General features: G+C 39.5%; 1 protein-coding gene across 2 annotated transcripts; it reads left to right on the forward strand.

The window, feature by feature from the left end:
- Nucleotides 1-18,585: 18,585 nt before the first annotated feature.
- Nucleotides 18,586-24,574, forward strand: LOC146362647 (sterile alpha motif domain-containing protein 3-like). 2 transcript variants are annotated; one of them, XM_084920103.1, is made up of 7 exons: nt 18,586-18,920; nt 19,493-19,629; nt 20,479-20,573; nt 21,158-22,233; nt 22,333-22,488; nt 22,936-23,025; nt 23,421-24,574. In XM_084920103.1, exons 4-7 carry the CDS (start codon nt 21,166-21,168, stop codon nt 23,706-23,708), a joined length of 1,602 nt encoding a protein of 533 aa, XP_084776229.1. In that variant the 5' UTR covers nt 18,586-18,920; nt 19,493-19,629; nt 20,479-20,573; nt 21,158-21,165; the 3' UTR covers nt 23,709-24,574. The 2 variants fall into 2 exon arrangements, with proteins under 2 accessions (XP_084776229.1, XP_084776230.1); XM_084920104.1 differs by lacking the exon at nt 18,586-18,920 and having other exon boundaries at nt 19,085-19,629.
- The last annotated feature ends 349 nt before the right edge of the window (nt 24,575-24,923 follow it).

The raw sequence follows: 24,923 nt of genomic DNA on the forward strand, positions 1-24,923 counted from the left end.
GGGTCATATGATTGTTGGGTTTTTCTCTGTATCTATGAAGCGCCTTGAGGCGACCTTTGTTGTGATTTGGCACTATATAAATAAAATTGAATTGAATTGAATTGAATTGAATTGGTGAGGCCAGTCATGTGGCGAGAGTATGCAGGCAGTTCCTGGACGATGAAAGAATTGATACCATTGACTGGCCTCCACGCTCGCCTGACCTAAAGCCAACAGAACACCTGTCGGACCTTATGTTTCAGTCCATTCAAGGCTGCCAGGTTGCACCTCAGGCTGTCTAAGAGTTCAAATTCAGCCCTCTGTAGGTTGATCATTTTTGTTTCCCTCAAACAAAGTGGCATCCTTCCATTCCTAACACATTAGCCAGTCTATAACAGTATACAGTACATATCCAGCATCATTTTCTTCTGCCTCATTGAGACCTGATATGTTTTCTAAGTGTTACTTTTATTTAGTTATTTTTGTAGAAGTGTATATGGCAGAATATTTATTTTTGGGTCCTGTCCTGGTGCTTTTGGCAAAGTGCATGTAGACTAGAACACATGCAGCTGTTGCAGGCCTCATAAAAAGTCTTTGTTTCTTAATTACTCAGGTCTGAACAAACACACACTTTGTTCCACATCAAAGCAGTCACAGATTTGTTAAGGATCATTTCATCTGCTTGTCTGTGTACCGACTTGTGTCTGTACAACTTGTACCCACCCCACTCTGCCTCCTTTTATCTTTCTCTAACTGATTCCTAACCATCTAATTGTATTTATTTGACTGATAATTTAAAACCCAGCGGAAGATATTTAGCCAGTTTTTCATTTATGGAGAGACAGGCTTATTCCGAGGACAGGCAAAAGGTTTTCAATCAGAGACAAGACTACATTTCACTCAGGGGGGGATTACAGGTTGGCATTATTTCAGCACCAAATCCCATCAAAACAGTGACTTCACACAGTGCGCTGCCAGCTTTTCCCATTTTCATATCACTCAACTTCAGCCACTACAATTTCATAATGATTTTCTTAGCACAGCATTGTGCAAATGCTTTATCATTTGCAGGGGCTAAAACTTCATGCTGCTGATTAAAACCAGGCAACATTTGCAGATGATGACTGAGTCATTATTAACAGTAAGCTGCTTGGCCATCAAAATGTCACACCCGTGTTTCTGGCCCTGCATGACTCACACTGATGAGTTCTTGTTTTGTTTAGTTATAAATTCTCTCATTTGGCCTGATTTGCTAAACAGTCCACACACTAAGAAGCTGTGCCTGTCAACACATTTCATGCCTTTTAATGTATTTAACAGATTTTAACCACTGACACTCATCTTTTTGGGTTTGGTTTGGGGTTGCAGCTGTTTGTCACACATCCACGGGAGTTAGAAGATACTGAACTGCAGTTTAGTAATATCTAAACTATTCTAAATGTAGGATTTATTTAGGGTACTCAAATGTAATATTAGGTCCAGTTGAATGTGCTGGGCATTCAATTCATCCATTTATTTTTTGCCAAGAGGTTATCATCTTTACAGGCTAAACCATGAAATAATTTGAAATAAACATTTGATTCATTAAAAGACTGGCAAACCTTAGTTCAAGGTCATATATACATACAAACACACACTCTGCATCTCTGTGAAGCCTCTTTTGCAGCCATAGCTATGAGGTTCAGCGCTGGTTCAAAAGGGAAAACTAAAATCTGGAAATGGGGATGAGGGAGAGAATGAAAGAGATAAGAAGGAGAAGAAGTAATAGAAATAGACCAGTGAATGCACTCCAACTTAGCAGGGAAATACAATAAGATCATGCAGAAGTATTAAAAATGTATATCAATAGATGGAGTGTATGAGATGAAAACATGAGCAAAAGCAGACAGACAGAGGGGGGAGTGATGGATGAGAAAGGCCAGAGCATATCCATGACTAAGCAAGTGAGATAAGAGCAGAGAGCGGTGAAGATGAGCGAGGAAAAACAGGGAGAACAAAAGCAGCAGAAGAACAGTGCAGAAACAAGGGGGGGGGGGGGGGGGGGGCGCGCATGGGGGTAAGGAACAGAAGGAACTGAGGGAAAAGGAATAATCAATGGTTTTATTAAACCAGTTCATTTCATGTAATAGTGTTTCAGACATATAGTATAGACAGCTACAAGGGCATTCAATAACCTCTTCAACCTCTCACAGCTCTTTGCGTAAGAATATTCCATTCACGCAGGATCTTGTCGAGAGATTCTTTGAGTTTTACCAGCCTTTCCTCTGTAAAACCCTTGCATGCAGCGCTTCTGTCAATTACAATCCAATTTTCCAGTCTTAATACAATGCCTTATGTGTGTTCGCAGAGTTCACTGTAATCATTCCTTTTATCCACAATGGCCATGAAGTACATGTTAGACGGTGAAGAACGGTCAAGTGATGCGAGGCGCACATGTGGCAGAAACCCCACAGCAAGAAAGTTTGAATTGGTTTGCAGACAAACTTTATTTATATGTGACTTGTTTCTGGGATTACAGATACAAAGAAATGCTTGCAAACAAAGTATTTGGCAAATAACATAGTTTTCATATTTGAACAATAGTTGCTAAAAAGAAATCTGAAAGAAGTCCACAAAAACCAACCAAATCACATCTGAATTAAATACAAAGTCCTATTTCTGTGCAAAAAAAAAAAAAAGAATTTAAAGTTATTTGTAGGTTATTTGTCCCAAATATGCAACTGTGTGAAAAGACACAATTTTACACTAACAAAAATAAAACTATGGACAAGCCAGTGTTTGTGCATGTTTCACTGGCCAATCTGGGACAGCGTAAACCTCATGTTTCATTTGACTTAATTATATATGGGTAAACTTTAGAATGTATTTTTGCACGGTTTTCATTCCTCCGAACAAAGAACTGAGTTCCAAGAACTAAGATGGAACGGGCTGATCCCTGTGATTGCAAGAGGACCCAATCCTTTCAGTGTTCATGGGAGAATGGGCTGTGGCCCTAAAGTTTATGGGTTCAACTATTCATTTTAAGTCAGACTGTAAATTTTCTTTATTCTAAGGCTCATTTCCTCATTTATAGTTCCTTAACAATCAGTTGATGAGCTTGTAAACTTGTATCTTTGTCTCAAGCTTTTGTTTTTTCTCACACACAGAAAAAATCCAAGTGAACCAAAGTGTGTTATTTCCAACCCCATGAGACTTTTTCCACCACTCCCAGCCACATGTGTCTGGAGCCGGAGCAACAAAAGTGAATATAGGAAGAACGTGCTGTGTTCTGGAATATTGGAGAATGTAGAGATTTTACATTCATTTTACGGCTAGTTGTGAGGCTGTACAGACCAAACCGTCTGTCATACTCTGCTGCATCACTTAATGCAAAGGAAGTGTGGCTACAGGAAGGCATTTGTTTGGTCCCCACCTGAGTGCGATTGCAGTTTGTTGAACCACAGTTTGATTTAAGAGTACAAAAGGAGGACTGCTCTTCACAGTCGGTTTGAAAATACCAAGATGACGACTCAGCTCAAGGCTTTATAACAGGACTTCATTGTGTATCTTCTATACTGGATATGGTTAGTCCAACTTCCCAGAAGAAATCAACAGCACTGGCCTTCAACTTTTCCAATTCACACCAGTTGTACTTTGATTAATTAGGATATGAAACAGATACACAATGAGTCGGTGTGGTTTAGACCAAGTTGGTCTACGCTTTCCATGTATGCAGTCCATTGACCTAAAAGTCCTATGGACTTCCAGTAGGTATACTGCCGTACTGTGGTTTTAGCACAGCTAACTTTGGAGGAGTGATTGTTACAATCAACAGCACATTAACATTTTTAGCTAAATATTCAATCTAAACTGGCAACTGCACACACACGCCTAAAGACACACAAAAATAATTTACACAGTAATGTTGTATTTGATCTCATCGAGATAAAATAACTCAGATTTATGAGTTTCCTTCCTCATAGTTTATGAAATCTTTGCAGCCATTACACAGCAGCAGGAGTGATGGGTGAGCTCCATCTGTAGCCTCTAATCTGAGGGATGTTCACCACATTTCAACACTGCTGCACAATTATGCAAACGTTACACTGTGATAACTCTATTAGAGTTCATCGTTTATCTACCAAAGGGTGTGCAAAATGTTAGGTGTTTTTAGTCTCATGGGTTCTAGTCCTTGGTGTGTCTAGCTCTTTAGCAAAGATTTCATAAAGGAAATGGTATTTTCCTTCATTTTTCTCATTTTCTTTTGGTGAAAAGAAAATGGCTAAGTTATACAAAAAAAACAAAAACAAAAAAAAACCCCTCTTCTGTTCTCGTATCCCGTGACCAAACTTTTCAGAAAGTTTTGGCCAGACCAATTCTTCTGACAGTTGTCTAGCAGACAAACAGACAGGAACAGCATGACCCCACTAACTAAAGGAGAACATAATCGCCCAGAATAACCAGAATGAACCATAACCTGAAGGTTGAAGGGAGGAAATTATTCTCTCCGTCCTGTCTTCTAGCACTGCAGGGCAAAGACTTCCAGAGGCTCCTCATTTGGCTGTGTGTGAATCCATGTGTCTATGATTATTTCTACATCTTAAAGCAAAATAGAGTCAATTATTCACAACCTTTAACTTACTGAAAAATTCAAAATAATATCTTTTGTAACCAGTTCCTTTTTAAAGCAGTTAAAAGTCAAACGTGACTGTAAATATCTACAAATCCTACGCATCAACACCCCCGCATCACATGCCAGACTGACATGAAACAAGACGTTGACTTCAGCAAGCAGTCAGCCCTCTGCTCTCCATGAGTCTGCACCCACAGAGGAAGCTGCAGAGCTCACACAGCATCTAAACCTGAAGAAATCATGTTTCCTGATTGCTGAATGTACTGTGTGAATGATAAGGTTTTCACTGTCGGGGTAATGTAAATCTGTTATTTTAGCCTCTTTCTGTGAATGTATGATGAATTAGCTCACCTATTGCCAGCTGGGATAGGTCGTGTTTCTTTTTGAAGTTATACCATTAGATGTAGTTTGGTAGAAAACGAAGAAATTTCTCATCATCTCTGATATATCTGAGTTGTGACATGAACAGGTGTCAGACACATACTGTATTTAAAAGATGGAGCTAGCTAATCGGAGATCAACCATCAGTTTACATGATGAAGCTTTGAATTGAGCATTTTTATTGAGGCTGCTCTTAATGCTCCTTCAAGGGAGTGTTGGATCTGAAAAGCAGGGGTGGGACAACCTTCCAGCCTATCCTGTGCCGTCATGGATCTTACCGCACATACTTCCCTGGAGGCGGTATGCAGCAGATCCTCGGTCAAAATGGGGCCTATCTATCCTTTAAAAGCAAAGGGACCAAACTTGAGTTATCAATCCATTCAACTATTAGCATGGCAGCAAACAGGCTGACACCCAAAAGTGTGAAACTAATAGAGCATCGTGGGGATTAGTAGCTGTATGAATTTCAAATTGCAATCCCTTACACCACTCGTAAGTAAAATTAATCACATTGCTGGAACATGCTGCTGCCAAGACACTGCAGTCCAGAGTTTGAATGACATCTGGCTATGGTGCAAAGTCAGTGATATTAAAAGGAGGCTAAGTGAACTATATATATGTATATATATTAGTTCATTTACATCTTGACTATAAAACAAAGAATGTATTTAACATTTTGAGCACCCTTACAGTATTTTAATACAGTAAATCAGAGGTGGCAGAATAATCAAAGCAGTTCACACTTAATTATCTAAGTGTAAGTGTTTCTCCGCTGCTAGCACTTGCGAGAGCCTTTTGAATTCACCCATACTTTCAAACATGTCAAACTTCTATTCTTGCCCCAAGACCTCATTTATATACTGATACCCAGCCACGGAGCTTAATGATGAAGAACAATAGCTGAATAACCCTGTCATTTTCAATCAATGGGCAAAAATGCCTCTTGTCGTAGAGTTCAGAAGATGAAGGATATTTCAAACAGCGAATTCAGTAATGAGGTTCTTAAGATACTGTGAGGAGACAAGAGGCAATTAAATTCCCAGGAATAAGGGGTGGGGGAAAGGTGTTGACTGAACAGACTGAAAAGATCGCAATTTGTTCTGAGCATAATTTTCGTTTATGCTTTTCTGTTCCTCCTGTACTAGTTCGCTTTGTGCATCTCAAAAGCTTTGTGTTTCCTGCCTCTTCCCCGCCTCCAATTTTCCGCCAAAAAGTTCTCTCGGCTTCTAAGTAATCGTAAGCAATACATTGGAAATAAATTGAGTTGTCAGTGGGTGATTGCTTACGTCTGGTTTAGCCATCTCATCTTTTCCTCTCCCACCATGCCCCTGCACTTCCCACCATCCATGTATGTCCGTGTTCTGTCTTTCAGTAGGTGCCCTTCCGTAATCGCATCTCTCTCCTTTACCCTCCTCTTATTCCTTTTCTCCTCCTATCATTTTGGTGATCATTTTCTTTCCAGAATGTGTTCTTTGCTTCTCTATTACACCCATTCGCCCGTCTTCTTACTCTCCCTGCTCTCTCTTCCACGTTCCCTGGCTGTGAGGTGATGTATGGTCCCTGTCAGCGGCAGAATCAATGGGACGCCGGTTGTTTTAATTTAGCCTGGAAGCCCAGCGGATCCAGATCCTCAGTGTCATGGAAGAGCGATAGCGGTGGCCTTTCTCTTCTGTTTTTACTCCCCTCCCTCTGTCCGCCCTGGCTCGCTGCATTGATCAACACTTAGCTCCCTTTGGACAAGGCTCTGTGGAGGCCTGCGCCATCTAAAGGCCTTAGAGAACACCTCGAGTCTGTTAACATGCTCTGGATGTGCATCAGCACCAATCGATGAGTCACCTCACAGCCTGAGATCCCGGCTGCTAATACATGTTAGCAGTCAAGTGTGGTGACACGCCAATAGACGGATGGTTAAAGCTGTCACCTGTACTGACGTGCTGTGGGCGCACATTTAATAGTTAAGTGGCAAAGATATTTTCTGTAACATTTAACAGGTTTGAGAAGCATGTATTTTTACCGCGTATGTGCTTTAATATCAAACTGCTTTGAAGAGCTGCAAAAACATCCGGTAGGACGTATAAACAATTGACAATGGCTTAGTTGGGAAAAGGTTTGACGAGCTTCATTTGAGCCAAGATTTGTGGCTCATCAGGCACATTTTCCCTGACAGCTCCTCCTCTCCTTCTGTCTCAAATAATTTACCTTCTTTTTGTCATCCCCCTTCTCCGCCACCCATCATTAATACAAATCATTTCCTCCAATATTCCCCAATGCCAAGCTTGAGCGAAAGCCGTCATGCGAAGCTCCCATCATGGGCTAAAGTAATTAAAGTCACTGCTTTGAAACAAAAGGCTGGCTAGAGAAGAGCTTTGGAGAAAAAGGAAGAAATGTGCACAGCGAGAAGGGGGAGGCAATCAGGGAGGTGGGTTCCATTACAATGCTTCTGTTGATGAGAAAATATGCTGTACACAAAGGTCGTGGACGAGAATTATTGGGTTTTTAACAGGAGTATGCACAATGTTATGCAGAAAACGCAGAAAAGAAAAATAGTTCGGGGTTGTGCAAGTTGGCGTTCGAGAAATTACTAAAATAAGAGAACAGTGTGTTCAACAGGAACGTTATTATGGATGCTGACTGATAATTGTTATATAGTCTTCAACTGAAAACACAGACAGCATTTCTGTCTGTTTTTTCAAGCATTTCTTTTAGTCACTCACACTTTCACCCGGCCAAAGTAATAGGAAGTCTTTAAGCACCACATGAAAATCTTTGTTTTTTTATATATTGGTACAAATTTAACACTTAGAATATAATATTTGACCTTAGAATATTTTGGTATACAAAGGACTTTGTTTTTGACTTAATGCAAAGAGCCCGGATTCTTTAGCTGCAAAACAAGCCCAAATCATCACCCCTCCACCTCCGTGCTTGACAGTTGGTTTGAGATGTGTGTGCTGATGGCTGTGTTTGGTTTTTACCAAAAGTGATGCCATGCATCATAGCCAAACAGCTCAGCTTTGGTCACAAATAGCATTGTTGAACCAGTGCTGTGGTCTGCTCAGAAGTCGTCTTTTTAGAGGGAAGAGTCTGAGAAGCACTTTAATTTTTTGTTGTTTTTATTCCAATTTCTCTGACCATTGCGCGGGCTGACATAGGGCTGAATTTGCTGGGACATCGACTACTGGGAAGACTGGCAACCGTCTTGAATCTTGAATCCACTTGTGAATAAGTAGAATAAGTTTAATCACTGTAGAATGATGGACTTCAGTGATTTGAAAATGACCTTATAACCCCTCCCAAACCGACTGGAATTCTTCTGCATAGATGCCAAATTTTTGTTAAATAAATAAAACTAATGTAATATATTATTTTGCAGTTCATCTGAGGTTGTATTTACTCAATTTTAAGACCAGACAATGTCGACGATTATGATGTTGTGATATGTTAACTCACAGAAGGTATACTTTTTTTTAACCGTGGCTGTACATGTATGTAATTTGTGTAAAAATCAGACTGAAAATGCAACCGGCCAGTCAAATTAGCATTTTCATTTTCTCATAATTAAATAGCTATTCTTTGACTATATTCATAAATAAAAATGGGAAAGCTGTTTAACATTTAATTTTTAAAGTTGTACCCTACCTTAAAGTAGCTGATATTCAAATGTTTATTCAATCTCGAAAATGAAAATGCAGTATGAACAATGCAGCATAATTTCCTATTTGTGTTAGCGATATTTAAATCACAACTCAGAGGAGAATGCAATTTTCTTTTCCTTTAACAGACTTAACCTGCTGTACACTGGAACATAATCTTGTCTTACTTTTCAATAATGCTTAAACTAAAAGCTGCTATAAAATCTCAGGAAAATTGAATGTGCTTGTACTTTGACTGGAGTACTAAATATTGACTATGACAATACATGAAATAGTTGCAAAAATACAGTAGTATACTTTAGTTGAAAGGGTCAAAGTCCTTGAATGTGATAAATGTGTCACACAGTGGAAATTTGTATTTATCTTGTATATTGTTTTTATTCTGATTTTTAGTGTTTATTTATGAGTGTCGTTTTATTTGCATGGTTTTATTCTGTTTCTATTTTTAGTGTTTTATGTGACATAGTTTTTAATCCACTGTGGACTGGCTGCACATGGGACACCTCTGGACACACCCATGCCTCAGCAGGTGGTAGCAGGCTGTGTAAAGACCTTTTAAAAGCAGGCTAGCTTAGCACTGAAGGAGGGAGGCCCAGACTGGAAGAGGACACGTGGCCAGCGTGACACGGCGACCCAGTTCGGACAGCGAGAAGGGCGACAGTGGGAGACGCTGCCTGTAATTGACCGCTGGGCAGAGGTGTACCTCTGCCGGCATATGTGAGTAACGCTTTCCCCACTGTCGTATGCTGGGTGCAGCTGTTTTTTCCGAAAGGGTTGCCATGGCTATAAGCCAGGGTCTCTTCCGGGACAAGTTTTCTGGCCCCTATTTGTGTATTTGCAGGGTGCTGACGCAAGGGGATCCATGGTGGCATCACGTGTAGGATTCCGGTACGAAATGGAAGCTGGACTGGGATGTGGTGAGCCCAGTGGGAGGATAAGAGGGAGATAGGAGGCTCCTCCTCGTCGGCCTAAGACAAGCCTGGCATGGACCCCACTCGTGCAAAGGAATTTCTGGCCGCTGGTGGACCCATAATGCATCCAGGGTTGTGGGACATTACATCAGGGGATTTTAGTAAATGTAGAAAATTGTATTTTTACTAGTTTTAGCATTGGGTTTGTTTATTCCGGGGAGGTTTTATCGTGTATGTTTTTAAGGGTGTGTGTGTGTGTGTGGTTTTTTTTTTTATTGGTGTTCCTTGGCCTAGTAATAAACAGTTTCTGATCAGACCTGCTTCGTCTTTGTGCCCTTGGTACCTGACTTGCGTGCTCCCCCTTGTATTTTAAAGAATCTTTCTTTTTAGCACGACATTCTGGCGAGACCGCTCTAGTGTCCCCGTTTGTTACAAATGCAGTGGAATTGTTTCAGTAGACAAAGCAGAAGAAAGCATAGTATCATGTAGCTCCAGACCTAACAGTAAATGAAATACTGTACTTCAAGCAGCAGGTAAACTAACTGTACTGTCATATAAAAATCAAGAAAGTGTAAAACTGTAGTTTAAGTACTGACATAACAGTAGTACGAGTTTTAGCATGTGGAAGATGAAAACAGCCAAGGCACCACCATTGTCCCTGTGACAGTCAAACATTTCTACGTCTGGCTTGAATAATGCTGTATTAAATGCTAAATGGGGTTTTGTTTCCTATTTCCAGTGTATTTTTTTATTTCAATTAATATCTGAATATGATACACCTTTGAAAATTAAATGTCAAGGTAGGGCTGGGCGATATGGCCTAAAATACATATCGCGATATAATTTGAAGCATGTGCAGTAACAATATATATCACGATATATTCTTTTCTTCTGTATAACGTATTTTCCACACTATAAGGCACACTTAAAATCCTTTAATTTTCTCAAAAATCAAGTGTGCCTTATATATGAATTCTGGTTGTGCTTACTGACCTCGAACCGATTTTGGTGTGCAGAAATCTGTTAAATGTTTTAGTACAACTTTTGTAAGCCGCACTGCTTGATGGATTGTCAGAGCATTATGGCTGCCGTAGTGAGGAGCTTCGCGGAGTAATCTGGGTCCAAAACTCTGTCCATTTCAGGTCCCAAAGTCAAATGAACACTAAGAATTAAAAACGGTCTAAATTCTTTCATCTCTAATTAAATCATCAGCGTTGCTGCTTTATCGGGTGTAACAATTAAGTTTTACATCCATGTATCCATGAAAACAGAATTTATTAAATTTAACGGAGTTAGAAGTTAACAGGAAGTTAGCTCGCTAGTTTACACCTAAACATTTCATACCATGTTCTGACTGAGAGATTTTTGAAACTAATTAAAACGTACAGCTCTGCTACCACTTCCAACATAAATGAAGACAGAAAACTAAACAGCAGTGGCGTTTGCAGGGTTACTGAAGTTGGACTACCTGGTATATAATGTTGTGCTACGTGATTGCTAGCGACACAGCTATGTTAGCATAACATTAGCACAGTGAAGCTGGAGGATGAGCGCCAACTTTTTTTCCACTCGATAAAAGTTAACGTGAGGGATTCTGGTGGTTAGGGACAAATGCAGTCGCATTGCAGGATGCTATACACGGGGCAAACGTCAGTCAGGAGAACAACTGAGATCATTCATCCACAATACAAGGTTAGTTATTAATATACTGCAACAACACGGGAATAGAGCAGCTGCGAGAGAATTCAACATTAATGAATCAATGTTACGGAAGTGGAGGAAGCGCAGTTTTTGGCTTTCCCCATATTTCAAAGGTGCTTCATCTCTTTGCTATGACTGTCGCCCGCCATAATTTGCGGATGATAATGGTTTTAGCCACTGCGATGCTTTCGACCAAGACAGGCGCAGCTTGATGACATCATCAACATGCGCTATCGCGATAGAGCGATACAAAATCTCTATCGTTGGCCAAATTTATATCGTTTCTATTGTATATCGTTTATATTGCCCACCCCTATGTCAAGGAGATTTTTCAGTGTTATCTAAGTGTGGTCATAGGACTCTCATCTAAGCACGTGCAAATCAACAATAGCATTTAATTTAGCCTTACCATTTCAGTACTGTGACGGTCTTGTTCTGCAGCCATCACCAAAGAAGAATGAAGATAATGTTTTAGATTGGACACGTCAAACTTCTGTCCTTAATGAAGCAGAACCTAAACCTAAAGGAGCAAGGGTTTAGTTTCTGTTACTTGGGATGGGGTTACATGAGATACTGAAACAAAGGTTCACATGCTTTTACCATTCACTTACACAGAATGTAAAATCAAATCATTTACTTTAATGATAAAGTGTCTATGTGACTAACGATCTAGGCAGTCTGTTTTTCTTTTTTTGTTTCCATTTTCTCTTTCTTTCTCTCTCTGGCCTCTTGCTACCTCCTTTCTCCCAGGTAGAGTTGTGGGCTGGCTTTTTTTGCTGGACCCACCTGCTGGTGGAGCTTCTGATTTTCTCAGGCCTCAACCATCACACATGTTTCTCATCTCCTAGCAGCTAGCAGTATTTAAAGACTGGCTTGTGTCTCCTCTCTGTCGGATTGCTGTTGGTTCTGTGGTGGTAACTGGCTTCTTTGTGTCCTGTGCTACTTTCTGCCTGTCTCTTCTTTCTCATCTATCTCCAGTTACTCATTTGGTGAAGGGATGGCTGAAGCTTCCTCTCTGCCATTGCAGCGTTTTTTGTGGACTTAACTGACTTCAAACCTGGTTCCACACTTACCTGTTTCCACAAGCCAACAGCCTGTTATCAAAGGTTACTGCTGCTCTCTTCTACTACTTCCTCTAGAGTTCTTTGGCCACTCTGTAACCCCTCCTTAGCCTGTTGAAAGAGATAACTAAGTTAGACTGGAGCTCAAATGCAAACCAAGATCAATCCTGAAATGGTTACCTCTGGCTAAACCTAATTACTGTTCCCTCCCTGGCAGAGTGCCCTCCTCATTCCTGTAAACTGATTTACCTGCTGTCAAGTTCTCTGTTTATGAATCTTTTAAATCTGTCGGTTTCTTAAAGTTTCTTAAATCCAACAATTTGGTAAAAATGACACTAAGTTTGAAATCTTTGTCAAATCTTTCTTTGTGTAACTTTAGGACTTTACAAGCGCTCCTTTGCATACTGGACATGGCTTCTTTATTCATTAAAGTAACCGCAGTAGCAGTGAGATCAGATTTTATTGCAACATAAGTAGTTGTAGATAAGTTATCATTAGGCTAATGATTAGGCACATGGAATTATGCACATGAAAAGACTGTTAAGATGGCAGATTTAGTCTTATTAGTTAACTCTCATTATCATTAAATTATAATGGCAAAATCATTCACATTGCAGTAATGGTAAGGTCTCGGATGGAAAAAAAGGAAAATTTTGAAAAAATGACAGGCCGTGGAGGAAAAATGACAGTAAAGAAGGCGGCATGGGCCATTGGGTGGAAACTAACACGGTGGGATATGACAGAGTGAAAAGAGGAAGGCTGCCATGATGCAGGATGGATGATTGTAGGATAGGGGTGTTGAAGGGAAGTCGGCGTGGTGTCAGAGAGCACCTGCTCGTGGTCTGCGGTACACTCCATTTAACATTACAGCACTGTGAATTTGTCAGAGGGACCCAGGCAGAAGAGCTGTTAACTGTTATTTCAAGCTGTCAGCTTGGATCTGTGTCACACAGTGTCTCACAGGGCTCCCCTGTTTGTGACGCAGGAAAAGAAGAGTGTAGGTGGTACGGAAGGAGGGTGAGACCTACAGAAGGAAAGAATCAGCATTACTATGAATAAGAGAGCCACTCTGCTGCTGTCACTTTTGAAAATAAAGTAAATAACAGCATTATTAAACCTAAATACTGTACTACTAATACTAAAAGTGTTGGCTAGCTAACCCGATTTTAACTCTGAGAAGAAATATTTTCTTTCTTGTATATAGTGCTGGGGAAATTGTTTAGTAAGTGTGAAGACCTTCAAGGTTTCATATTTCTGAATGAGAATTTTTCAAGCCAAACAAATAGAATAATGAAATAGGATCTACAAAGGATTCTATGCGTTCTGTATGATAAATTCAAGCTTTTTTTTTTTAAGTAAAAATGCCATAGGAGTGTGATAAATGCATGTCCTTGTACATAGGAAAACAGATAAGACTGAATAAACACATATAGGAATTATGATCACCTTCAATTCCTTTTCATCTATTCCACCCTGCAGATAGTTTGTGACAAAAATAGCATTTACCTTAAAGCGCATAGCAACAGTGTGCAAAATGTCACAAGCTACACGATCAGACATGGATCGTGAAAACAAAATGATTTGTCAGATTTTTCCAATTACATGTGTAAATTTTTAAATAGCTGACATTTGATGAAAGTGGTTAGTATCGAAATGATCTTAGGAAAGGGCACAAGGGCTCGGTAGTCTTAAAATAAACCAGTACAGTGTTGTTCGATTACATCTTCTATTAGAAGTGTTTTTAACAGCTGCAAAATGGAACACATTGTGCAAACGGGGATAAAAGGGGAAAAACTCACGCAGGCTCCGTTTAAAGGCACCCACTGTGTTGGACACAGTGCAGCAAACATGAAACCTCAAAAGGAAAAAGCATTGCTTGAGCGAAAAGTTCAAAAGTTCCTGAATACTGTCTCGCCACAGGGTCAACTACTGTCAAGTTTTCTATGAGGGCATGTTTTTTTTAGCCATTTTAACAGTTAGAGTTTCTGTGACCGCAACAGAGCTAAACAGATTGGCATCTTTGAGAGCATGCTCTACATGTGAAGTAATATGGGATCATCTAAGTCACTTTCTTAGTCATACCTAGTGACTGTACTCATATACTACAGATGCCTGTGATGAGCTTGATTAATAACAAATGAATAGCAGCTGCAGAAATCAGTTTGGTTTTGCATTAATTTGGAATGTGGTTGTAACCTGTGATGGAGTTTACTTGCATGTAACCCTTCAACTCAAACAACATACATGTATAATACAGAGGCGTGTGGATGTTAAGGCCCTGTCAACACCTATGCAGGTATTTTGGTAAATCTTTCTGGGTGGAGATTTTCAGAAACTCACTGGACAAGAAGAACGGAGACGTTATCCTTCAACATCACATGTGTGTGACTTTACCTCCTTTTTTGAAGTCAGACTGTTCTGTGATATTGTTTGTAATCTTTTGATAGACCAGTATTTTTATTCGGGTAGCATTATGTCGCCACCCGTTGCTTTTGTCATGCTCTTCATAGAGCATAACATTTTTTGTGTGTGTTTTATATGTGGACAGAGTTATTGTTCAAAACAAAAAAATCCACATATATGTGTGGACATAGCCTAATCTGCAAGAAAATCAAGACACTGGTGCTAGCACTGCTAATGTTAGCCTTCTTTCAAATTTATCTTGCTTTGTTTGAGCGCAATATTCTGGCATGTGTGTTGTTTTACATTATTCAGCTAGTCTTATATTGTTGTTTCTCTTGTTTAATCATCTAGTACATTATGTGTCTGTATCTTTTCCAAAACAAATCTAATAAATTATCAATTACACAAGTAAGATGAGGTTACTAATAAGTTGCTGGGTTAAGCACAGGATCACTGTTGTTTAAAACTTAATTGGGGGCTTTTTGTTTCTTGCGGCTGCTGTTCTTTCTTCTTGCTGCTTTCAAAGTGCTCTGTGTCCTTGGCTCATAGGTACTTCACATATTCATAGTTAGCTTGGATGATTGAAATTCATTTGTCACTTCCAAGTTTATTTCAAAGCCAGTAAAGACAAAATGAGTGGTCAAATCTCATCATCGATATCTAGAGCCAGTAAACCTTTTTTGTTGGCATTAAAAAGCTATCACTGGGAATGCATTGTCAGTTCTGAGACTGAAAGCCGTGGTGCAATTTAGTGTGGTGATTCATTAGCAAAAATGTAGTCGGAGAAGTGGAAAGTTCTTTGTGTGATCTACTAGCAGTGTGCTAATTTATATACAAAGATGCAGTCAGTTCCCTTCAGTAGTTGCTTACCAGGAGCAGTGCAAAGATAATACTATATAAGCACAGGTTTTATACATATGTTTCTTCTGAATACAGTGTGGCAAGATAAATGAGAGGACACTGAAGAAGAATCAGCATCTTTGGGGTTTGATATGAGGATAAACTCTTCTGATAGAAATTGCTGGGGACTGTGTGACGTATGGAGGACTGAAGTGAAGAGCAGGATTTATCCAGAGAAAAGCCGCATCATTACAAGCTGTTCTGCCATATAAACAGCTGACCTGTACCGTGTATAGAAAAACACCAAACATTAGTTACTGTCAGATGACAAGCTGCCTGTGTGCTCATGAAAATCCTGTGCAAAGTGCGTAAATGTTCACATTGCTCTGGTTTTGTTGTTGTTTTTTGTTTTGTTTTTTATTGAAAGGCTGTGTGAGGTGCAGATACTTATTAAAGTCAATATTACAAATTGCAAGAATCAGATAATAATCTGATACACTAATGAAACTGCATTACAAAAACTTTGAATTTGTAATGTAGCGCTCTGATAGAGTGATAACAAACCTGCATTAAAAGCTCTGTGTGTACACTGCTGAGAAAAAAATGAGCAGAGACGTATTAAGTAAGTAAAATATGCATGTAGAAATGTGACTAAAACCGATCAGTTTAGTTCTGGTTGGTTCCATTAAAATATTTGTACTATTATTAAACAACAGAGAAGGACTGTCTGTGAAGGCTCTCAGTCATCCAGGTCATTGTAGTCTAAGGAGCTTGTAAATAAAAGCATCTGGACTTTTTAAGTTTAACTCTTCACCTCTCATCTGAGAAGCTTCTTCAGTTCTAAGACCAATTGGTGGGAGAGTCCCAGATTTTAAGCCCTATTAGGAGTGTCCCTAAGAGGGTCCTGGACCCCCCTATTGTGATTGCCTAATCACACGAGCCAAGGTGTTAAAACGTGGGTCACAATCATTTCAGTTTCAGGTGAACCCATTGTGAGACCCTGCCCCATCATGTCACTTACCAAGAACAAATGACCCAAGATGTGCGTGGGTTTTAAGGCGTCTGGGAAGGGATCTCAAAGCTGGATTATAGATGGCAGACAGTTGGTGTCATAAGCCACCACCTCTGTTCAAAGATCGTCGTTCACAGTGGACATAGATGGCTTCTTTCACTCCTTTCAAACCATCTGTCTTCTCTTTCCAAAATGTGGAGATGGCATCTTCAAAAGAGTGAACTGTCTCCTTTAGATGCAGATGAACAGCCGAGTCCTGTCCCGTTGAGGTGGCTCTTCTATGTTGTACCATGCGTTTATGAAGTGGCTGTTTGTTCGGTTTCTGCAATGTAGAGGTCTGAGCATTCCTCGATACAATGCACAGCACACACTATGTTGAGAAGGACTCAGCTCCACACATGGAGGGTGAGGACTGAGTGACAGGTTACAGGATAGGGCCAAAGTTTTTAGCATTGTGCTCACAGCTGTCTTACCCATGACAATTACGTATGCATTCTCATGACATTTCCCTCCTAATAGAAAAACACTCCTATACTACTATCCCACAAACGAAATATTGTGCTTTTTCTCAGTGTCACGTTTAGTGTTCAATTGCAAGCTGCAAACCTTAGTAAATCACATTTGTATGATTCATTTAAATATTCTCCTCCCAAAGATTTGTGCTGTGAAAGGGAGACTCCTACACATGCATATGCAATGATACCCGTGTCCATGGTTTTCAATTGCAAAGCTGTGTTTCTTCATTAAATCCAGACAGTAGCTCTCTAATGGCAAAAAGAAGCTCTGGTGCAGACTGTTAAAAAAATCTGGCCCATGGACACAGTTAGTTTTGCACTTGACCTCGTTACAAATGTCTTTGTGGGAGTTTTGCTTTCAGAGAGCCACAGGATAGCCTCAACACAAGAAGAAAAGTGAGGAGATGGATCTGCAATGTTTTAAACTGTTAAACTATAGAAATCGGTCCATAACAAACACACATGCAGTGATACAGCTCTGCAACAACACAAATGATTTTCAAGTAGATTTTCTTTTCTTCTTTCAGATCTGTAATATAAATTTTTGAAAAGTTTGTCACATCCCCAAAATGAATGGAGCTCAGAATGATCAAACGTGGTTTTATAAATGCCCGACTCCTACAATATAAATACCTGGCATTATACAGGGGAAAAAAACAACAACAATAATAACAACAAGAACTCTAAGACTGCAAACCTCTGCCGTGGGAGGTCACTCTCTGGGCAGCAATTACTTTTAAGGGAATTTGTTCCTTTTAAAGACAATTTGAGAAGTTTGTGGCGCAGTATAATAGGATAAGCGGATGGATAGATGGATGGATTTTTTTGAAGTTAGTTGAAGACCTTGGTGGATCTAAGTCTAATTTAATGGATTGTTAATAGGACATCACTCACAAAGTGTCTATTAGATTTATTAGAAACTGTTCGAGCTATTGTGTTTCCAGACAAAATGATAGAATGTGATGCGCATGATAACTTTCTTCCCAGGAGGAGGTGATGACAACAACAACAAAAATGAACAAAAAAACAAACAATGGCAGTGTGAACACATGTGACACAGTTTCTCTGTAACTCCAATAGCTGGATGGATCATGATTTGATGTAATTAATAGTTTGTTTTTTTCTGCAGACTTGCACAGTGGAGTAGTTTGCAATACAGCAGCCGTCCTCTGGATGATACAGCTACAACTCTGATGTTGTCTCTGTGTAAAGCGAGAGAAATCAAAAATCACCAGAGTACAAGTTAGGGACAGAGATGGCATCAAAGTTAGAGAGAAAATGTGCAACTATGTGACAACGAAAGTGGAGAGACACGCTGGAGCTGTTTGCAGTAAGACGGTCAGACTTTACATGCTCTTAAATATTGTATGTAAACTTGCCACTGTGTTGAAATAGCCTTAGAAACAACTGACAACTCAAACATATGCCTGCACATTTACACCCACTGCATCCAAGGCCCCTACTACACTCTAAAAAATGATTCATGGGGTTAGTAAGTAGAGCTTAAAATCAATAGCTTTTTCTGCATAAAAAATTAAGTTTGTTGCATGTACACATTGTAATCAGTTGATAACTTAATTTAATGAGTTGGTCGAAATGAAAATAAAGAAAACAGTCTTAGCTCAGTAATATATCGATTTTGAACAGACATTTCTGTGTTAACTTAACATGAAAGTGTATTTAGTTAATACAACTTAAAAATCTCGTAAGCGTCCTTTAAAAGCTGAGTACAAGGCTGACTTGCCCGAACATGTTGTGCTCTCAGACCACTGATCGAAAGAAACGGAGGCAAAGAGAGAAAGCGGAGAAGCGCCATTTTGTACTGAACGTTATCAAACGTTAAAGCTTTGTGGTGAGTACAATTTTTTGCCTTGTTTTATTCACAGCAGCTAATAACTCTAACTTTAACTCTATCAACACGCACTGCAAGAAATCCTTTTTACACAACGCTAAACTCTTCCTCGGCGAGTGGTGGTGATAAGCTAGTAGCACAAGTTGTTTGTACTACAGCCTTCTGAATCACCCAAGTTAAAGTAATTTAAACTGTTTGTTTTTAAAATGAAGTGGATCTGTAAAATTTGCAAATTTGAAACACCAAGAAAGACAGATCTCTTAAAGCATTATAGATTAAGACATGGTCATGGTGGAGAATTTCACCCTTGTCTTTATTGGGAGTGTTATTGCTCATTTAAAACATGGGGCAGCCTGCGAACCCATCTGTCAAGAACTCACTCGACCCGTGAGTCAGTGACACTGTCCACTGTACTGTCATTTAAATGTCCATGTTGTTCTTTAAACACTATCTCCACAGAAAGAGAATACTTTGAGCATATTGGTCGTCATTTAAAGAAACAGGAAACTGTCTTGTGTTTTTGAAAATTGTCCTTTCAAAACAAACATTCATGGAACATTTGCCTCTCATAGGAGCCGGAAACACACTCCTCATACACTTGATGACTTCAAGCCTGAGCTTTTGCAGAGGTATGTCAATCCTCTAAATGCAGGGGATGATCCTGTGGATGAAGACGATACTGAAGGTGCAGTGAGTGAAGACCCTGAAGGTAATGAAATAAGAGAATTGCCGAATTTAATAGAAAAACATGTAGCCCACGTGCTGCTTAAGTTGGAAAGCATATTCAATGTACCACAACGGTGTATTGATGAGTTAGTTGAAGAGCTACACTTTATCTCCTCATCAGCTTCAGGTCCTATTTTAAAAGAGATTTTACAGTCATGCTTAAAAAAGCATAATTGTGAAGTTGATGATTTGATCATCTCTGAGATGGTAACAGACCTATGTGAGTGCAACCCAATTACATTAGCCCTAGGGCATAATGGTCCTCTTTCCACCTCCTACAAAAGAAGAGAATATTTCAAGGAGCATTTTTCCGTGGTGGAACCCATAGAATATATGCTCAGTGCCAGGGAGCAGAGAAGTTTTCAATATGTACCTATTTTGAAGTCTTTGCATGAGGTTTTGAAGAAAAAAGAGATCCAGGATTTGCTCACATCTAGTAATGAAGCAGACAGCAGTTCCGAAAGTCAATACAAATCATTTCAGGATGGCACACATTTTAAAAACAATACATTGCTGTCAGAAAACAATCCAGCTATTTCTCTTATTCTGTATGTGGATGATTTTGAAGTGTGTAATCCACTTGGCACTTCAAGAAAAAAGCACAAAATTACTGCTGTGTATTGGGTTTTAGCAAATGTGCCACCATTGCTCAGATCATCACTTACATCGATATACCTTGCCATTCTCTGCAAGGCTGATGATATCAAAAAGTTTGGCTATAGTGCTGTGTTTGAGCCAATGCTAAAAGATCTTGCCAGCCTTGAAGAAGAAGGACTTTGCATTCCTTCATTAGACATTCGAGTCAAAGGTACTGTGTATTGTGTTGTTGCAGATAACCTTGGCGCCCACTCTATCGGAGGATTTGTGGAGAGCTTCTCAAGTACACACGTCTGCAGGTTCTGTCTTGGAGAAAGATCCCAATTCCAAGTAAGTGAAGTTAGAACTGGAGCATTTAAGCCTAGGACAATACAAGAGCACAAGGCTCATGTTCAGACAGCACAGGGACATAATCATTGTTATGGAGTAAAGAGACAGTGCCCACTGACTGAAAGACTAAAACATTTTGATGTTTTATCTGGCTACCCACCTGATTTGCTCCACGACCTCTTTGAAGGTATTGTACCTTTCGAGTTAGCACTGTGCTTAAATGCCTTAATCAAAAAAAAATATTTCACACTTGATGAACTAAATAAATTGATCAAAGAGTTCCCATACAGATGGGCAGATAAATCTGATTCACCACAAGCAGTTCCATTGGCTTTTGCTACAAGAAAGACTGTCGCTGGAAATGCCCATGAGAATTGGGCTTTGCTTTGCCTCCTTCCCCTGATAGTTGGAGAAAGAATACCAGAGAGTGAACCAACGTGGCTGGTCATCCTGAACCTGAAGGACATAGTTGAACTTGTCCTTTCTCCTGTGCATACAGATATTTACCTCTGATACTTAATGTCTTAAGGTTGACACTGGATGTATTCTATAAATCAAACTGAAGTGTGTGGTTTCTCTTACAGACGCTCCAATGTCTCATCAAACCAAACTTAGGATCGTTCTTCAGGACCATGACATTCGCAAACTTGACTTACCTCATGGCCTCCCTGGGACTGTGGGTGAACTTGAGTCCATTGTAAGAGAGACATTTGGGCTTCAAGGGAACTTTACTTTGCATTACAAGGATGCTGATTTTGGAGAGGAATATTTCAGTCTTACCTCAACAAGTGACATCAAGGACAAGGACACAATAAAAGTGGTTAACATTGTTGAACCTCCCACATTTACTCTGAACTTAACTGAAGTGAACACTTCCTTTGAAAGTGAATCAGAAACCCCCATCTATAGCTCAGCAACCTCAGTCAGTACTTCAGTGACCGCCGTCGGTCCTCCCCAAAGCAGTTGCTCATCCGGGTCCCAGGATACACTGATTCTATCATCACCTGAACATGGGATTCAGCGATCACAGCGGTGGCCGGCTGAATTTCCTGTACCTCGCTTTGCCTATGACACAGAGCTTTTGCTTGCCTCAGGAAATGAAGCTTTCAAGAAGGATGGAATTCCACTCAACTTTACCTCAATCCTTCCAGACATCCTTGAGAGACTGGCTGAAAGCGTCTTTCAGTATGTTGCCTACCCAACAAGCGCACAGTTTGTGGATGTTGCTGAGGCGCTGATTCAGAAGCATCCTTGCCTTAAAGAACCGGGGTCATATAATGGATGCTATGGATGGCAACAGAGACTAAAATATAAAATGGGCAACTATAGAACCAAGTTGAGAGGGCTCGGATGCCCTGAACTTGATGTGAACTCTCACAGAAAGAAGCGACTACATGAGAAAGCACCTGCAAAGAATGTCAAAAAGCCAAAAAAGTCAGAAGTGAACTATTTACCTCCTCACCCACAAGGAGAAATGGAAGAAAGTTTGGAATATGGAAGAGTGGAGCTCCTCAGTGAAGTGAGGAAGAGGGACAACTGTCAGATCATCAGTGACAAAATGGCAAAGACATTCTCCATTCGCAGGCAGGAAGTTGTCAATCAAGCACCAAAAATCAATGACCTGAAAGAAAGATGGCCTGCTCTTTTTGATGCAGTTCAGGTAAATATTTTTCCATAAGATAATTTGCAGTATGTATTCTTTTAAAGTAAATTGTATACATTAACATGTTGTGCCTATTTGTGCCTTTTTTTTATACAGATAAACCAAGAATTCAGAAGGATCACCACTGTTAACCTGGAGACAACATTCATGGCAAAGCTGGACCAGTACTCTCAGAAAATAATGTCCTTGCTGTCCTCAAGAGGAGGGGCTGCAAAAATGCGCATTCGGCGCATCCAGAACATGCTGCTAGAGGTATGAATGAATGAAATGTAGTTTATTTCAAATAGGATAATCCACTTTTTTTTTTCCAATAGGTGATATTGAGTCTTAAAAGGTAGCTGTTTACAACTCAACTATGTCAAATTATTGTTTAGAGCTTGAGGCACAAATATCAATTAAAACTATAAACACTTAATAATAAAACAAATTATAGGTGATGTGGATCATGATTGGCAGAGTAATTTGCAAGATTTTGCAGTTTTTCTATTTGTTACCTGGATTTTTCAAGTTCATGAATTGATCATTTCAGAGAAATGGCTCTTTGAAATGATCAATTCATTATTTTGATTATCACTGGAAATCTATAATTGGTACAGTTCAGGCCATATAAAGTCAATCCTTTTTTTTTTTTTTTGGATGTAATTATCAAAAACCCATCCTCCTCGAAGAGCAGTTCGACATTCTTTTTCTTATTCACAGGACGATTCTGTGGAGAGAAGGCGAGAGGTCGCTATCCGTGGCTTAGTGGTGTATCTCAGGGAAAAGAAGGAGGATCTCTTCAAAGAGCAGGTAAATCAGACATGACTATACTTTGTATTAGAGCTACGATCTAATCTATTATTAATTGATTTCTAAATTAATCGGCAACTATTTTGATAATTGATTGATCGGTTTGAGTAATTATTTTAGAAAAAGAAGTCCAAATTCTCTGGTTTCAGCTTCATAAATGTGAATGGTTTCTGGTTTCTTTACTCCTCTATGACAGCAAACTGAATATGTTTGACATTTGAGGTCATCATATTGGGCTCTGAGAAACATTGACATTTTTCACCATTTTCTGACATTTTCTGGACCAAACAACTAATCAGATAATCGAGAAAATTGTTAGTTGCAGCCCTATTTTGTGTTACTCTCATGTATAAGTATGATTACTTAAAACATTTATATTGATTCTGACCTACCAGGATGGTGGCGGGGATATTACCAATGAAGTGATGAAGATTGTAACCAGAGGTGCCACAACGTCTGATCCAGCCAGCGCAAGGATCATACTTGAAGGAACAGAAGTCCTAGCAGACCTGGATGTACCCAGAGCCTGTGCCTTGCTAATGGGGCTGATATATGCACTCAACCTCAGCTACCCAAAAGAACTGAAAAACACTTTTGAAGTGTTTCAAAAGATATTCCTCGAGCTGGATGATCTGAAAGCCAGTCCTAAGGTAATGTCACTAAAAAGTAAACTGTTGTACTAAAAAATGTGAAGAGTGAGGCTATCCTCAAATTAAACGGGAAATGTTCCACTGTTGTTTGCAATGTGTTGTGTTACATACTGTACAGTAGGCAGTAGGTGTAAAGTTGAGCGTTGAGCATTAAGTACACCTAGTTCAAAATAATGCACTTTAAAAGGATAGCTCGGGTCTTTTGAAGTGAGGCTGTATGAGGTACATATGTATAGTGAGTGTATTACACACAGTAGATGGCAGTCAGTAAGCTCCACCTACGGAGAAGCAGACGGGGCCACCGGCACGCAAGATGAGCCTCCATCCTAATAAAACTGATGTCAGTTTAAATGTACATTATATCAAGAATATGTTTACTGCTTTATTTTGCTATCAGACAGCCTTTTCTGTGAGGAAAGAGAAGTTCTACTGCTTGTTGTTTCAATCGCTCTGGCCCACCAGCGTCCATGGACAAAAACAGCAATTTTACCTGACAGCACACAGGAGTTGCTGGTCTCCTGCTGCCTTGATCAGTAAGTGTAATTGTGTTATTTGGTGACTTTGGTGTTAGTTCGGGTTAGTTCAGATTTACCAAAGTCACACAAACAAACTGAGCCTATCGTGCGTGTCGGTGGCAGGAATGTGCTGACTGCTGTCTACTGTGTGTAATACACTCACAATGTACTTCATACTTAAAAAAACCTAAACTATCACTTTAACACAAACAAACTTGAATCAGAGCATGACTGTCAAAATGTTCAGTCTTTTTGAGACAGATTTACAGGGGTGTTTTATGTCATTTATTTTATGGAGGCAACAATTTTGTCTGCTATTGAAATGTCAATGAGTCTGGAATGGTGGACTGGTGTTCTAATAAACAGTTTGATCATAAAACTGGAATTTCAATGTGTAATTTATTGTAAGTTATTAGTACTCAAAAAAATTAAGGTAACAATTTGCATGGATATTTCTGAGTAGAATAAAAGTAAAAAAATAAGTTTTAATAACTAAATGGAGTAATTTTTAAACAATTAAAATTAAGTTGGTTCAACTTAATTAAGCTTGTAGAGGACAAAGCAAATCATGTTGTTTGTACGTAAGGAATAGAGTTTGCCTAACTAGAGAACTCTTGTGGCATTTACGCTATAGTGGCTAAGCTGAAGTAACTTAAAAAGATCCATGCAAATTGTTACCTTAATTTTTTTACGTTAAGCCAGCAGATCTTTTTTTAGAGTGTAGAAGCAGGTG

The sequence above is a fragment of the Perissodus microlepis genome, chromosome 22 (genome assembly GCF_051167445.1).
Source record: "Perissodus microlepis isolate ML-2025 ecotype Zambia chromosome 22, ASM5116744v1, whole genome shotgun sequence".
NCBI classification, from domain to species: Eukaryota; Metazoa; Chordata; class Actinopteri; order Cichliformes; family Cichlidae; genus Perissodus; species Perissodus microlepis.